The sequence below is a fragment of a genome, unplaced genomic scaffold, assembly GCF_019419815.1.
Source record: "Pyrus x bretschneideri cultivar Hongxiangsu unplaced genomic scaffold, Pyrus_bretschneideri_v1 Contig52, whole genome shotgun sequence".
In the NCBI taxonomy this organism is placed as follows: Eukaryota; Viridiplantae; Streptophyta; class Magnoliopsida; order Rosales; family Rosaceae; genus Pyrus; species Pyrus x bretschneideri.
In genome coordinates, this window is record NW_025999790.1 from 2,887,145 (window position 1) to 2,903,079 (window position 15,935).

The 15,935-nt window shown below is 38.5% G+C and overlaps 3 protein-coding genes across 3 annotated transcripts; all 3 read left to right on the forward strand.

The window, feature by feature from the left end:
• The first annotated feature begins 385 nt into the window (after positions 1-385).
• On the forward strand, positions 386-1,584 carry LOC125470748. Its single transcript, XM_048570244.1, has 3 exons — positions 386-494; positions 589-1,406; positions 1,516-1,584. Exons 1-3 carry the CDS (start codon positions 386-388, stop codon positions 1,582-1,584), a joined length of 996 nt encoding a protein of 331 aa, XP_048426201.1.
• A 342-nt stretch (positions 1,585-1,926) lies between these two features.
• LOC108868280 (transcription termination factor MTERF15, mitochondrial-like) lies at positions 1,927-4,265 on the forward strand. The gene is made up of 2 exons (XM_048570312.1): positions 1,927-3,335; positions 4,032-4,265. Exon 1 carries the CDS (start codon positions 2,026-2,028, stop codon positions 3,226-3,228), a length of 1,203 nt encoding a protein of 400 aa, XP_048426269.1. The 5' UTR covers positions 1,927-2,025; the 3' UTR covers positions 3,229-3,335; positions 4,032-4,265.
• Positions 4,266-7,461: 3,196 nt separating this feature from the next.
• On the forward strand, positions 7,462-10,148 carry LOC103961900. Its single transcript, XM_048570410.1, has 2 exons — positions 7,462-8,910; positions 9,145-10,148. The coding sequence occupies exons 1-2, from the start codon at positions 8,373-8,375 to the stop codon at positions 9,168-9,170; spliced, it is 564 nt and encodes a 187-aa protein (XP_048426367.1). The 5' UTR covers positions 7,462-8,372; the 3' UTR covers positions 9,171-10,148.
• The last annotated feature ends 5,787 nt before the right edge of the window (positions 10,149-15,935 follow it).

Here is a 15,935-nt window from a genome sequence, read left to right on the forward strand (position 1 = left end):
CACTCATTTTAGCACCAATCAGTGAATTAAATTTCGCGTAACTTAATTGATCAACCAAATTAATGGGTAGTTTGGTACAAGAAAAAAATGAAGGGCAAATTGAAGAAAAATGATGGGGAAAACAAATGATGAAGGAAAGAAATGTAAATTTGAATCCTTGCAATTTGAGTTGATAATTGCACTCTACTTTGTTGTGAGGGTATTTAAGTCTATTCGCAACAAATATGGTCAGAATTATAACCAAAATGATGCGCTTCAAGGACCGCAGGTCCGCTTGATTCTCTTGGAGGCTGAAATCGAACCTTCTCAGAACAGCGCACGGGAGTTTATGAGGTAATTGGCTGTGAAATCGTGGTTGGTTTCTGAGACTGCAGAGTAGTAGATTATGAAGAGGAAAATCTGCTACGCTGCAGACATTTCACCTCGAAAATCTCAAAAACCAACCACGATTTCAGTCAATTGCCTAACAAACTCGCATGCGTTGTCCCAAGAAGGTGTGATTTCAGCCTTCAAGAGGGTCAAGCTGCGGTCCCCAAAGAGAGCGGACTCCTTTTTGTACTTTCTCAGAAAACCATGGATTCTCTGTAGACCAGATCTCGAAGCTTGTTGGGAGTCGCTCAGAACTACTTCAATATGATCCGGAGAAAACCCTTTTGACAAGCTTGTATTTTTCAGGTCTTTTGCAAGATTCAAGAAGGGGCCTTGCAGCAACTCTGTCCTATAATCCGCAGCTTTTGACAAGGAGCTTGGAGAAACGGATTGCATCCGCTTATGATTTCCTTAGGAGTCTGCTTTCTCAGAAAAATGTCGTTTCTGTTTTCAAGTCGGGCTCGTGGATTTTCGTGGAAGGTCACTCCAAGAAGGTGGCGCCAAATATTGAGGTTTTAAGAGAATCAGGTATGCCCCAGTCATTCGTTTCTCCGTTGATGCTTCAGAGTCCCGGCGTTTTTATGCTAAAGCCTAAAGATCTTGGTCAACTTGCGGATGAGATTAAGCAAATCGGTTTTAATCTGCTGAAATCAATGTCGTTAGAGACAATAAGAGCATTGTGTGGTAACAATAGGTCCATACGTAATCGAAATCGCCAAGTTTATAAGAGGTGGGGTTGGTCTGAGGACGATGTTCTCTCTGCTCTCAGGCGGCGCCCACGCTGTATGACTGTTGGACGTTTTAGTGAAAAAGATGGGATGGCTTGGCCGTCGGCAATGATTGGCAATGGTTGGCAATGGTGTTCCGTTGTTAAAGTTTTGTTGCTGAAAGGGCTGATGCAGATTGAAAATGTGAGTTTGCTTTCTGTGTTGGTGCTGTCAGACAAGTTCTTCTTGGAAAGGTTCGTGGCCCGATTCATAGATGAAGTACCTCCGTTAAGAGTTGAAGTCCAGGAAGGGTTAGATAACAATTCATGTGTATGCAGTCAGTGGTGGCATCTAAGAGAACCACATGCTTTTGTAGATAGAAAATATGGACGTGCATGCGCATCTTTATTAATTTGCATAGGATGATTGGCATCTGCAGATCGGTCTTACACATATGTCGTTCCTATACCTTACTGCTAGGGACTGCAGTGAACCCATTTACCGGTAACTTTTACACTAAGCATGTAGGCATAGGCACGGCGTGGTATAACCCCAGCAGGAGAAATTGGGTTTGAATCATATGCAAGACATGACCAACTTTTTTGTAAGTAGAATGATAGTGTTAGTAGGCTAAATATTTAATTGTTAGAAAAAAAGCGAATCGGTGTAGATGGTACCGCATAAAGAGACATAAGCATAATTTTTTTCAATTATTACGATAATGCGCCATCTACCAATGATAAAAAAATATAGAATAACAAATAGTTAGAAATAATAATTAAATAAATTCCACAACTAAAAGCTAACCTCTATTAAACTCCAAGGGAAAAGAAATGAAAATGAAATATGCTAAAACCAAAATCCCAGTGAGCGGAAGACCTGGTAGGGTTTTTTGGGGGCCGTTGCCAGTTTCAAATTTGAAATTGATCATCTATTATTAACTGAAACGATGGTATTGCTTTCCAAATTGAAAGTCGTTACTCTCAGATTTTGTTATTCTCCATCTTCCTGCATAGTTGCTTCCACATTTAAACGATTTGTCGTTGGAGATGTAAAACCCTTACATTTTCCTCTTCAAAATCTGCTACTCTGCAGACACTTCACCTCAGAAATCTCAGAAACCCACCACGATTTCACAGTCAATTACCTCATAAACTCATGTGGGCTGTCCCCGGAAGGTGCGATTTCAGCGTCTAAGTGGGTCAAGTTGCGATCCCCCAAAAGAGCAGACTCCGTTTTGTCCTTTCTCAGAAACCATGGATTATCTGAGACCCAGATCTCCAGGATCGTCAGGAATCACTCTCCAGTTCTTAACTCCAATACGGAGAAAACCCTTTTGCCAAAGCTTGAGTTTTTCGCTTCTCTAGGAGTTTCAAGGGGGGACCTTGCAAAAACTCTGGCATATGGACCGAAGCTTTTGTCTACGAGCTTGGAGAAACGGATTGCACCCACTTATGATTTCCTTAGGAGTCTGCTTTCTCAGAAAAATGTCGTTTCCGTTTTAAAGCGCGGCTCCTGGATTTTCGTTGAGGGCCACTCCAAGAAGGTAGTGCCAAATATTGAGGTTTTGAAAAAATCAGGTATGCCCCAATCCTGCATTTCCCTGTTGCTTACTTATCATCCCAGCACTTTAAAGCTAAAGCCTAAAGATCTTGGTCAACTTGTGGATGAGCTTAGTGAAATGGGTTTTGATCTGCAAAAATCAACTTCGGTGTTAGCAATGAACGCATTGTGTGTTAGGAAGAGGTCTGTATGGAATCGAAGTTGCAAAATTTATAAGAGGTGGGGGTGGTCTGAGGATGATGTTCTCGCTGCCTTCAGGAGTCAGCCTAATTGTATGATTGTCTCGGAGAAGAAATTAATACGAGCACTGGAATTTTTAGTGAACGAGATGGGGTGGTCTTCAAAAATGATTGCAAAAAGCCCGCTGGTCCTCTGTTTAAGTTTGGAGAAGAGATTGGTTCCAAGGTGTTCAGTTGTTAAAGTTTTATTGTTGAAAGGATTGATAAAGGGGATTGAAAATGTGAGTTTGTATTCTTTGTTGGTGCCTGCGGAGAAGTATTTCTTGGAGAGGTTTGTGGCCAGAAATATAAATGAAGTACCTCAGTTATTGAGTGTGTATCAAGGAAGAGTTGAAGTCCAGGATGTATGATGGTGGTAGGTCAAAAGAGTTGAAGTCCAGGATATCTGATGGTGGTAGTATCGTAGATGCAGCGCTGTTCATTTCCATTGGTAGGAGCTAACTTTTGGCTCAGCATTGTAAGTTTGTGAACTTAAGCACTGTTTTATATTTTTCTCGAAATGAATTCATTTGTTAATTATTTGGTTGTCTTAGCATTCCACTGTCTAGCTACTTTAGTTATATATTTACTTTCTTATTTGGAATTAACTTAGTGGGAAAAGGCTTTGTAGTTGTATTTGAAATTAACTTGAGATTTGACGTGATTGTGGTGCTTTGTTCTTGACTTTGTTCGTATGGGAACTGCATTCGATAGAATGTACACATATGTTGCTTCATTGGGGTTCAATCTAATCTATTGTGGCAATGAAGGAATGAAAAAAACCTGCAACTCCATGCAATATGTGTGTGTGTGGGTGTACACATTCTTTGTACTTTGGAGGAAAATAAGTGGAATGTGGAAGAGTTAGATTTCAGGGTAAGTAACTAGCTAGGAGCTGTGGAGTTGAATTTGTCCTGTTCCCCCTTTGGCCTTTTTTGATGGAAACTCCAAGTGTATAGACAAAGTACCTCAATTAGGGAGTGTTTATCAAGGAAAAGTAGAGGTCCAGGTGTAACAATGCAGCTCTGCGCATTGGTAGCATCTAGCTTTTCGCTCAGTATTGTAACTGCTGTTTTATTTGTACCCAACAATGCAGCACTGCTCATTGCTAGTACCTCCTTTAGTTATGTACACTAATCTCCCTCGGGCAAGTTGTTTGCATAACCAAGCAAAGAGCTAGTGAGGGCCGGGATGGAGGATCATATCTAGTGCAGTATCGGATCCGAAGCTGAGCAAACTGTGCGAAAACTACTGCTTTGTTTTTCAGTTTAATGTGAAGTCTAAGGAAGAGAAATCCTAAGCAGAAAGCCGGGGAAGTAAGGTTATGAAAGGTAGTTTGTTTGCTCGACCGAAAAAGAAAGATTGAAACAGCCAAGAACAACGAAAACCTTTCAAGCAGCAAGTTCTAATCTTAATGCAGGAAATGCATATCTTTTAACGTATCTGAAAGCAGCTTGATGATGACAGGCGCTGCTCTCTGTGATTGTGGTGCCTTCAACAATAGATGGTTCTTGAGTTTGTTCATCTGGGAACTGCCTTCGGTAGATTGTACACATTATAATCTTATTCTAGAGATGAAAAATACAGAAGTAACTCGTCTGCATTTTCACATTATAAGTTGTGTTGGATATCGTTGATTCTGCGAGCTGTCTGTGTTATCCTCTGCTAGTGTATAATGATATTCCTCCACAAGCAGTTATCCTTGTTTTTGGTGGCAATGGCTGGGTAAAGTATCACTGTATCATTATGCATCACTTGCGCTTGTAAGAATTATGCAACGCTTGCGTTATTAAAAAGAGGAAAATGCAACTCTTGTCGCTGAGTTTTGCGTTTTTCAAGGGACATAAGATTTGTAATGCAGAGTAATTGCCTGTTAGTAATTGCCTATGGAAGCTAGCCTTTTCTCAGTGGCCATGGCCTAGGTAAGTATCATTGTGCCCTTATGATTCCCTTGTGCTGTATTTTCAGCACTTGTCTTATCAAATTATAGGTCTGTATGAATGTGTCCGAGAAGAAACTAACGATAACAGGAATTTTTAGTGAACAAGATGGGATGGCCGTCGGAAATGATTGCCAGATCACCAGTGGTCATGTGTTACAGTTTGGAGAAGGGATTTATACCCTGGTGTTCAGTTGTTGAAAGGATTGATAAACGGGATTCAAACTGTGAGTTGTGTTATGTGTTGGTGCCTGTGGAGAAGTTGTTCTTGGAGAGGTTTGTGGCGAGATATATAAATGAAGTACCTCAGTTATTGAGTGTGTATCACGGAAGAGTTGAAGTCCAGGATGTATGGTGTTCGTAGGTCAAAAGAGGTTTGATATTCGTTATAATTTGGGAGGCCTTGATGTAGTACCGTAGATGCAGTGCTGTTTATTTCCATTGGTAGCAGCTAACTTTTGGTTCAGCCTTGTAAGTTTGCGTCCTTAGCTAGTGTTTTATATTTCTCTAGGTACTTTTGTTGTATATCAACTTAAGATTGATTGTTTTCGTCTGGGAACTGCCTTTGGGAATTGATATCTCAATATGTGTGGATAAATGAATCCAATTTCTATCTGCAATTATCCGATACTAAATCATATGTGATCGAAACTGAAGCCGGTCATTGTGCTTTCATGGTGTATCATTGGAGGAAGGGTTGTGGGAGGGAGGGACATTGATGGGTTTAAACACGCAGTTAGGGTACGTTTAATAGCCGTTTGGTTTTATGTTTTTAGTTCTCACTTTTTTTGTGCTTTAGATATGGAGAAAGTATAAAGGGAAGGTGGGGAGAAACAAGGGTGGTAAGAGCAGTGGCGGTGCCAGAAATCGAAGCTAGTAGGGGCCTCTAAGCCGTATGAAAGAAGTTGGACAAAAAATAATATAATTAATGCGAGAAAAGTTCATTTTTGTAGTGAAATGAGAAATTTTAATCATAAGAGAGGAAGGAAGTCGTGAAAAAAATAATAATAATAACATTGAGATAATTATATCACAAGCATTGAGTTCCTACATTGAAATTGAATAAAAATTATTGCACCAAACTGATAAAAAATTATTCCTCTATGCCATATATGCGTGGTTTCAGTGTTCATCAAATCATACAAAAGGGTGACTAACTAGAGAAGGCTAGTTGACATAAGTATTTGGTTTCATAACAATACTACTGTAAAAACACGTTTTTTTTTTGGTCAATTAGAGAAATATAATAAAGCTAGCTGGGAGCAAAAGTATATAAGTCAAGGAATACAAACTATCCAATCAAAATCATAAACAAAAACTAAAAGTGAAGAAACTTCATGATAGGCCCACGCCTCTCCTAGTCCTCAAATGGCTCTGCCACTAGGTGAGAGGTAGGAAAAGAAACAAGAAGAGTAAACGAAAACAAAACCTTGAAAATAAAAACAACTTGAAATAGTTTTTGGTTTTAATTTTCTTTTGTGTACCTTTCCATATGAATCTAAGGAATTTGATTATTCATCGTGAGGATGTTATTTGTTATCATAATCGTCGATTTGTTTGACGTACTTGAATGGTTAAATGGTCTTTAAGTTAAATGAATTTTTCTAGAGATTATCTTTATATAGTAACAAAGAACATAGAGAGTTACGATTATGACGGTGGTAGGGTGAAATAATCACGTTTGAGTGGAAATGAAAAATTTCCTCCTTTGCCAGAATGATTGATATTCCCTTTTCTTGGAATTCCATCGGAACATAGGGACAACAATGCAAGAGTGCAAGATCAACTGATGGCCAACCGAATGAATACCTAAAGACCAACTCCAACAAGAGGCCCAAACCCAAATATTCGGGTTTAAACTCAAAAATTACCCCCCAACAACAAGACATAAACCCCAAAAAATTTGGGTTTATATTCAGCCGACTCGAAAGGGGGGACCTGCCTCTTTTAAAGAGAAGAACACCCACTACTTTGGATGTGATGGTCAACATCCAGGCCCGACGTGTTAGGAGGCCCACGTGGCCAAGGATAACAATTCATATTCAAATGTACAATTCGATTTATCAATCATTGGTTATCAATTGTTTTGATTAAAATTTTATTTCTTGCATTCAATTTAATGGTTGAGATTAAAACATATCAAATTCTATGACTATAACAATTTAAAATTATATATATATATATATATATATAATTTAGTGTGATATTGATACTTGTGCTGATCTATTTGGTCTCGATTCGGTTTCGATAGTTGAATTTTTTACTGTTTTTGGGTCGACATATTTTGGTTCAGTTTTGATACAAATCGGATCGATTCTTCGATTATTGTGTTAATTTACCACGATATATTGACCATAATAAAAAAAAAAATGTATTACAATTTGAGTAGAACTTTAACGTCATATAATCGTATTTTGAGTACACTAAAGAATGATTTGTCATTGATGAAAGATTTTTTAATATTTTCAGAACATGTGGTGGTGCATTATATCATCATACAAGTGGAAGAAAGAAAATAATTTCAAATGTCTCTTCACTTGTATACTGATATATGACATATGTGCACGTATTCTAACAACGTAGAAAAATCTCTCCTCATCGGGTTGTTGCGCACGTATTGGGCCCGCCGGGAAAGTAACCCAGGCCTTCGGGTTTGCCAATTTAACGAGCCTTCGGAAAAAGTTGCTCGAAGGTCGAAGGCGCAAAGAAAAGGTCAGAACTTGAAAATGCTAAGCTAAAATCCACTGTTAGTTGAAGTCACTCACGGATTGGGTTCTTCTCAATATTCCGGTAGAGTTGCTTCGCATCTTTCTCTTCAGAATCTGCTGCTACTCTGCAGACATTTCACCTCAGAAATCTCAGAAACCCATCACGATTTCAAAGTGAATTACCTCATAAATTCATGTGGGGTGTCATCGGAAGATGCAATTCCGGCGTCCAAGAGGGTCGAGTTGCGCTCCCCAGATAGAGCTGACTCCGTTTTGGCCATTCTCAGAAACCATGGACTCTCACAAACCCAGATATCGAAGATCGTCAGGAATCACTCAGAAGTTCTTCAGTTCGATCCGGATAAAACCCTTTTGCCAAAGCTTGAATTTTTCAGATCTCTTGGGGTTTGAAGGGAGGAACTTGCATCAGTTCCGGCATATCGTCCGCAGCTTTTGACCAGAAACTTGGAGAACCGGATTGTTCCCTCTTATGATTTCCTTAGGAGTCTGCTTTCTCAGAAAAATGTTGTTTCTATTTTGAAGCAGGGGTCGTGGATTTTCGTGGAAGGCCATTCCAAGAAGCTGGCGCCAAATATTGAGGTTTTGAGAGAATCAGGAATGCCCCAATCACGCATTTATATGTTGCTTGCTCATCACCCCTTCGTTTTTATGCGAAAGCCTAAAGAGCTTGGTCAACTCGTGGATGAGGTTAAGCAAATGGGTTTTAATCTGAACAAAACCAAATTCTCTGTTGGCATTAGGAGCATTGTGTTGTAAGTCAACATGTATTCGAAGTCGGGAAGTGTATAGGAGGTGGGGATAGTCTGAGGATGATGTTCTCTCTGCTCTCAGGAGGTACCCGCTGTGTATGATTGTGTCGGAGAAGAAAATAATGCTAGCAATGGAACTTTTAGTGAAAAAAATGGGATGGCCATCGAGAATGGTTGCCAAAACCCCAGCGGTCATGTGTTACAGTATGGAGAAGAGATTTATCCCCCGCTGTTCTGTTGTTAAAGTTTTGATGCTGAAAGGATTGATGGAGATTGAAAACGTGCGTTTGGGTTCTGTATTAGTGCCGTTGGAAAAGTGGTTCTTGGAGATGTTTGTGGGGAGATATATAAATGAAGTACCTCAATTATTGAGTTGTATCAAGGAAAGGTTGAAGTCCAGGATGTATGATGTTTGTAGGTTAAAAGAGGATAGATATTGCAACAATTTTAGATGCATTGATGCAGATTTAGCACTGCTCATTGTCATTGGTAGCAGCTATATAAATGAGTTGCCTGCATCATTGAGTGCGTATCAAGGAACAGTTGAAGCCAGGATATACAGCCTTGATACGTTGAAGCGAGTGATATTACTGCAGATAGTTTTAGCATCCTGTATCCCAGAAAGTTTATCCTTAAGTAAGGTTTAGGTTGAATCAAACCTGTTATAAAAAATTCTCGGCATTTAATTCGTCTCTTCAAATGTGTGTGTATATATATATATGTGTGTGTGTGTGTGTGTGTGTGTGTGTGTGTTTGTGTCTCCTTTCTTATTAAAATACCTGCTTTGGTTGGCATGCTCTTTGTGGTGTATCAATCCCGTGCAGTTCATGGTTCCTGAATTTTCGTCTTCCTTGAATATTGTTTTTGTAGATTATGCACCTATATTGATTTTATGAGGGTTCAATCTTGGCCATTTTTGAAGTTCCAAGAGTCAACGCCTGTCAGTCCATCCTCGATTCTCTTCTCTGTTAGTCTGTTTGGGTGACCATAGTTGATTTATTGGATCTGCTTCAGTGGCCATGGTCTATTTTTAGGAAACTCAATCAACATAGCATCATCCCCGGCAAGGATGGCTGTCTGATTATTTTCTCTTGCTTTATCATTTTTGCTGAGATGAGGAACAAAATACATGCAGTGTCTGTGATCTGGTAAGTTTGTTATCATTGGGAATGAATCTATTTAGAAAGCCTCCGAAGACTTGTTGATCTCAAAAGAGAGGTAATGGATGAATTTTCCTTTATCCAATGAATATGTCTGAATACGATTTTACTGATGTTAGTTATTGCAGGCTTATGAGATTCTAAACTTGTATAGTCGTATTGCAAAGAAAATGCAGAAATTGAATATTTTCCGAGGAGTAGAGTGTGTTACTTTAGCTTTGCTTTAGTTTGTTTCCTTCGAGATGGAGGAGTGGACGCTCGGAGGAGCCTGTTCAACCTGGCACAAACTCACAGGTAATAGAGATTCAAATATACATATGAATATGCACATGTTTATATTGACGAATACGTACGTCATGAATATGTGTTTATTTCTGAGCTTTGGCGATCTAAACTAATCGAAATATATGTGATGAACTGTATTCTGGAATCATGTTCGTCAAATATTGGTGTAATTGCTAATCTTGCAGGCACAGAGCGCTGGTCATGGGCCAGAGAAGAAACAATTCTAATCATTCGCGATGAAGGAAGGAGCAAGAACCAGGGGAAGGACACGGAAAAGAGAGAGAACACACCAGCAAGAAGTTCTTTCCTTCTCATACCACTCCTCTTTCATCATCCATTTACTTTGATTGTAAAGCTCTAGCCATCTTCATTGTATTCTGTAAATCTCTCGTACATTGTGAAATACAAATACATAGCCACTCTAATGAATGTTAATGCACAAGCATTGTCTCTCGTATTCTTAATACACAACCACAATAAACTCCAAAGCAATCTCAGTTTCTATTTCACAAGGTTCAATGATTTTTTATTTATCGGTTTCACTTTCACAAGAAAAGTGAATAGTAAGTGTTCAAAAGAAAAGTGAGCGGTTTGAATAGTAAGTGTTCAAATGAAAAGTGAGCGGGAAAGTTTTGAACTAATCAAAATTTCAAAGTAGTGATTTTAAACATCAAAATTTTATTGTTGAATTGCATGAACAATTTATTTGTTCATGTTGTACTGATGCCATTAGGCATTTTGATGTTGAACTTCGTTTGAACTTTAATTTTAGTATGGTAAACTAAACTTTTTCAATTGGATTGTATAAAGTAATGTCATAAGGCAGCTTGATGTTGAATATTGTTTCAAGTTGAATTTTAGTATGGTGATCATTATAACTTTCTTTTAAACGACATAAAACATTTAGGTTGCAATTGATTAGGTTTTGAACTTCTGAGTTTGTTTGAATGTGAATACTTGTATTAATGTCAATTTTTTATGGACCTACAAGTGAGAGACTAACCGAAATGAGAACCGTTGAAACTGAATCGAACTAAAACCAAATAAATAAATAGTGTTGAAAATACTAGTGGGTAATGAATGCCCACAGTATTGAATACCTGCCAAAGGGTTGAAAACATTGCCAAAGGGTTGAAAACCTTGGCAGAATATTGATATGCGGAGATCATTTGTCAAAGATGTGTGCTTGGAGTTGCTCTATAAATAGAGCACTCCGCATGTAGAGAGAGAGAGAGCAGAAAAAGAAAGAGAGGAAGAGGAGAAAAGAGAATACATAGAGTTATCTTTGTACTCCTATTATTCCAAATTATAATGAAAGCATCACTGCTGCCCGAGGACGTACTCCAGTCACACTGACTGTAGAGGAACCTCGTAAATTTTGTGTCTTGTTTTATTTATTCCACTGTACACACATAGTCAATTTTACAACACGTTATCAGCACGAAAAGCTCTCATGTCAGTGGAAAGCACAACGCCATAAATCCGGTAAAGCACTATCCACCTTTCAACTCCGTCATCTAAAATATCACAAAATAAAAGGTATGTCCATTTTTCGTCTCTCCCACTGCGCAAGAAGCGCCCCACCGAATTCCGGTGAGAATTGAAATTTACGACCTGAAGTCGTCACGAGATGAGAAAACTCGTACTTGACAACTGGTTTCCAGAGATCCAGAAGAATCTCATCAGACTAGGAAACCCAGATCACGTTGTTTTCAACGAATCTTGAGAACTCCCATGAATACTTGGTTGTTTGAGATGGTGATGGCAAGAATGAATCCACACAGGCCTCCCTCTCGTGTGCCTCTGTCAACCCCACTGTCATCTATGTCTCTGTAGGGAAGTTCTTGCTTAACGATGACATGTTCCTTGGGTCATGCAAGAACAACGCCAGTCTCTTGTAGCCTTTTGGATTGAATTGAATTTGGGCAACCTCCATAACTACCCAGTTGGCCCTGCGTTTTGAGACTGGCAGAGACAGAGAAAGAAGAAAAAAGGGATGTTGACTGCAACATAAGAAAAATATATATATAAAAAATGATTTGAATAGTGCATGACACCATTTAGTCAAAATGATATAAATGGTTTCTGTTGGTGCATAGCACCATGCTACAGAAATAAGAAAAGTAAAGTTTGAATAAGTACTGACAAAAGAAAGAAAAATAATAAATAAAAGGAGGTATGATACTTCTTGTTATTTATGTGAATTTGTGTTGGTTTAAAACCCTTTCACAAGTTCTATTTACTTTAAAGTAATTTATTTATCATGGACGGTTTTACCGCCTACTGCTTTAAGTTTTGATTTATGTGAATGGTGCTGAATTAAAGCCCTTGTCACAAGCTTTATTTACTTAAATGCAATTTATTCATTATGGCTGAAATTACCACCTATTGCTTTAATTTATTTATTATACTTCTTTTTGTTACGATGAGTATATACTGGACCCGAAGTTCCTTGATCAGATCAGAACCTGCAGTTTCTTGATCCTCATCATATAAAAATGATTGGACCTGAGGTTCCATCAAACAAAAAGATCGGGCATAAAGTCCCTTGATCCTCAAGATTAGGACATAGATCCTCAAGATTAGGACATAAAGTTCCTTGATAAGTATCTTAAGTTTGAAGTGCCGCAGTGCCTCAACTTAATTGCAATAAAAAAGCCATAAGAATCTCGGTCTGTAAGACTATTAAATAAGGACCAGAAGTTCCTTATGTCCATACTCAAAAATGGTTTAGCAGAAGCATTTATTAAGCGGATGAAATAGATTACCCGCGCTCTGCTCACGAAAATAAAATTGCCCGTTTTTACATGGGTACATGTTATTTTACATGATGCATTATTGATTTGGTTAAGACCTGTTGACAACCATCAATACTTCTCAGTACAACTCGTGTTTGGGAACCAGCCAAACATTATATACGAGTTTTTGGTTATCTATGTGCCTATTGCACTGCCACAACATACTGAAATGAAGCATCATTGCGGATTAGGCATTGATGTTAAACATCATCTATCATTCAATATTTAAAACCCTTGATTGGGGATACATTTACCGCGTGGTTTGCGGACTGTCATTTTGATAAGACAGTTTTCTTGCCGTTAGGGGGAGAAAATAACTTTGTTTCAGAAGAACGATGAGCAAATATCATTCCAGAAGAATGATGAGAAAAAACCGTTCCAGAAGAACGAAGAGAATTTGTCGTATTTTGATTCATGAAGCAATCAATATACAAACAAAGTGAGAATAATTGAATGATGCAACGATATGCAAATCAAATGCCAGATGCATTTAATGATGCAACGAAAATGATAAAATCACATATGCTTGCTGCAAATGTGCCTACAAGAATTAATGTTCCTATTGGACAAAATAATATGGCAGCAAATGATTTATCTGTTGCACGCCTGAAGCGTGGCAGATCCTCAGACTCAAAAGGTTCAGTCCTTCGAAAGAAGAAGAATATGGCACTACTGAACTATTGCATAACTGTCACATGCCAAACGCATAACAGTTGCCGCAAGGATTCTTGTCCCGAAAAGGTTAATCCGCGGATATGGGAATATTGATGTCTCATGCATGAAGCATGACAGACGTATAAGTTCCAATGACTTAACTCCCGAAGTGGAGATTAAAAATCCAAGCTCTATAACGCTCAAGAGGAGGTTATGATCTGTATTCTCTAAACTATAACTATCCTGGAAGAGATAGTGTAATGCCCTTGAAGAGGCAATGGATATCCCAAAAGAAATGAAAAGCTTTTATGCATGCGCATGTACATGAGAATATGGGATCACAAATTGATGGATAACCAATGTTAATTTTGGTTTTTACAAGTAGCTATTAAATTCATCAATGAGCTGTGGTGATATTGAGTCCCGTTCTTTTTCCATCAACGAAATTATGGACCAAAATGGAAATAGGCAATTCCATTACAATTTTGTAAGAACGTGGAAAAATAGACTTATATACTTGGATACAATACAAATAGCCAAAAGATGTTGAACCTAGAAGGTTACATATGGGCATTTGTAATACTGTGAAATACACTCACATAATATGACACAAGGTTGTAAAGGAGTTCATATGAATGGAGAATTATATACAAAGGGTTATGAGTCGCCCACATCATATCTCCATGAGTAAATCCCTCAAATATACATGGAAGCGAATTGCTCTGTATAAATTCTAAAGGAAAATGTGTCATGAAGTGTAGAAAATCCCTGAAGGATTTAAATTGCTTGAAGTAAGCCCCGGAAAGGTAAAGCATAAAATATGTACTCAATACCAATGGATGGTATAAATTGCCTTAGTGAGTATTTTCATTATGGTATTGTTGCAACATACTAAAATCTCTTGCAAGAGTTGATGATATTAAATTGGGACTCCTAAAGAGTCAAGAAAGATTATAAAGTGTTGAGAGAAATATTGTCTCGAACTGCAGAATCGAACAATATGCCAACACGAATCTTATCCATGATGTTTATGACATTAAAGAATCATATGGATTGAAGATTATGAGTTGAATACTCAAATGATTTAGACACTAAGAATAATCATTTATCTTCGCAAGAGTAAAGATAAATTGATATTTGGTCCAGAAGTACCACATCTTAGTGAAATATATGCTTTATTGTATTTAACACAATACACTGAATAAAATAAAGCTTATATATTAATATCTCCGAGAAATTACATACACATGAGTTAAAACAAACAAACAGAAGGGAACCTTCACAAAGGTTACTCATGTGAAGCCTCAGTACTCGGAAGTACCCCAGAAGGGGAAAACACCAGAAGTTGATTATTTGGAGTCTCAATACTTGGTGGAACTCCAGACAGCTAAGACAATGGATGTCTTTGGAATAAAGACTCGAACCCCCGATTGTCATTTTGAGTCCGACCTTCAGATTCCAGTAGCTGATCGAGCTTTCTTTTCATGCTCGTAGAGTAATTATTTGAAAGCATGTGTAACACTCTATTCTCATGCTTGAGCCCTCTAATCTCTTGTTTAAGACTTGCCACCTCAGCCATTAATGATTCAACTTGGTGAGTTCGAGCAAGTAAGCGCTGTCCCATATTGGATACAGAGCCCGCACATTGAACACTGAGAGCCAACGAGTCTTGAACGGCCGCCTCATCAGACCGGTTTGAAAGGATTCTATTGTCCTTTGGAGTGAGAAGATTCCTGGCTACCACTGTAGCAGTTATGTTATTCTGCATCACAGAGTCCCCAACCGTAAGAGGACCATTAGAAGTTGAGAAGGACGGGCGCCATATGTTATCCTGACGCTGCTCGTCTGTATCAATCCTGAGACTCAAATCTAAACAAATGTTAGATGGGCAAGCCATTTCCAGAAATGATGAAGGAAGTTAGATAAAATCTCAGAAGTGCAAGAAAGGGAAATTTCTGCAGGCAACAACTTTCTGAGTGTTTCTCAACAAAATTGATCTCTCTATAATAGAAGGGGCAACAGGACCACTTATTCAAAAATCGAAGAGACACCGATTTTCGAATTTCAAAAGCTGGATTTCCCTGCATGACGTCTGTCAACATCTCTCAGACGCAATCTCAGCTCTTGGATATCACGTGCAACTTTGTCAAAGATTTCTGATAAAGTTGAAAACGCGTGAATCTTACTGTTCTAATTACACCACAGTTGCTGACAAGAGTAAAGGCACAGCTTTACTACCTGCTATTGGAAAATCAATATATATGTCAACCTCTGTCCTCCATGGCAAGGCAGAACTGAAAAATGTCTAACTATTCCTCATCTCCGAGAATGCATCTTTCACAAAGTATGTCGAAATACTCAGTTTTCCCCCTCTCTGAGAATACCTCTACAAACAAGTCACACCAGAGTAAGAGTATCTCATATCATCAGGGACGAGAGCAAGAGTATCTCATATCATGCAATCTCCCTGTCCTTTCCTTTGTCCTTGTTCTTACCTGCCAAGACAAGGATAAAGAAAGCAATATGTCGGAACCTCCACTCAAACTTGCGCTGCCACCAAGAAGTGATGGTCCATTCAAATACAAGGTTTGCATTCCACTCCTGTATCAGATGACAAATACTACAAGAGAAGATGCCAAACCTGCATAAGGAAAATACCACTTCTGCAAGGGGAGCAACTAAGGCAAGTGAAAATGATACATTGAAGCATGTGGAGACAAGCACAACAAACACATTTCAGTTCATCCCCGACAAAGTCTAAGAT

Coding starts and splice junctions, on each gene's coding strand:
- LOC125470748 (XM_048570244.1), top strand. CDS start 386: ATGAAGAGGAAAATCTGCTACGCTGCAGACATTTCACCTCGAAAATCT. Junction 495..588: donor GCATGCGTTGTCCCAAGAAG/GTGTGATTTCAG, acceptor GATTCTCTGTAG/ACCAGATCTCGAAGCTTGTT. Junction 1,407..1,515: donor GGTTAGATAACAATTCATGT/GTATGCAGTCAG, acceptor TGGCATCTGCAG/ATCGGTCTTACACATATGTC.
- LOC108868280 (XM_048570312.1), top strand. CDS start 2,026: ATGGTATTGCTTTCCAAATTGAAAGTCGTTACTCTCAGATTTTGTTAT.
- LOC103961900 (XM_048570410.1), top strand. CDS start 8,373: ATGATTGTGTCGGAGAAGAAAATAATGCTAGCAATGGAACTTTTAGTG. Junction 8,911..9,144: donor CCCAGAAAGTTTATCCTTAA/GTAAGGTTTAGG, acceptor TTGTTTTTGTAG/ATTATGCACCTATATTGATT.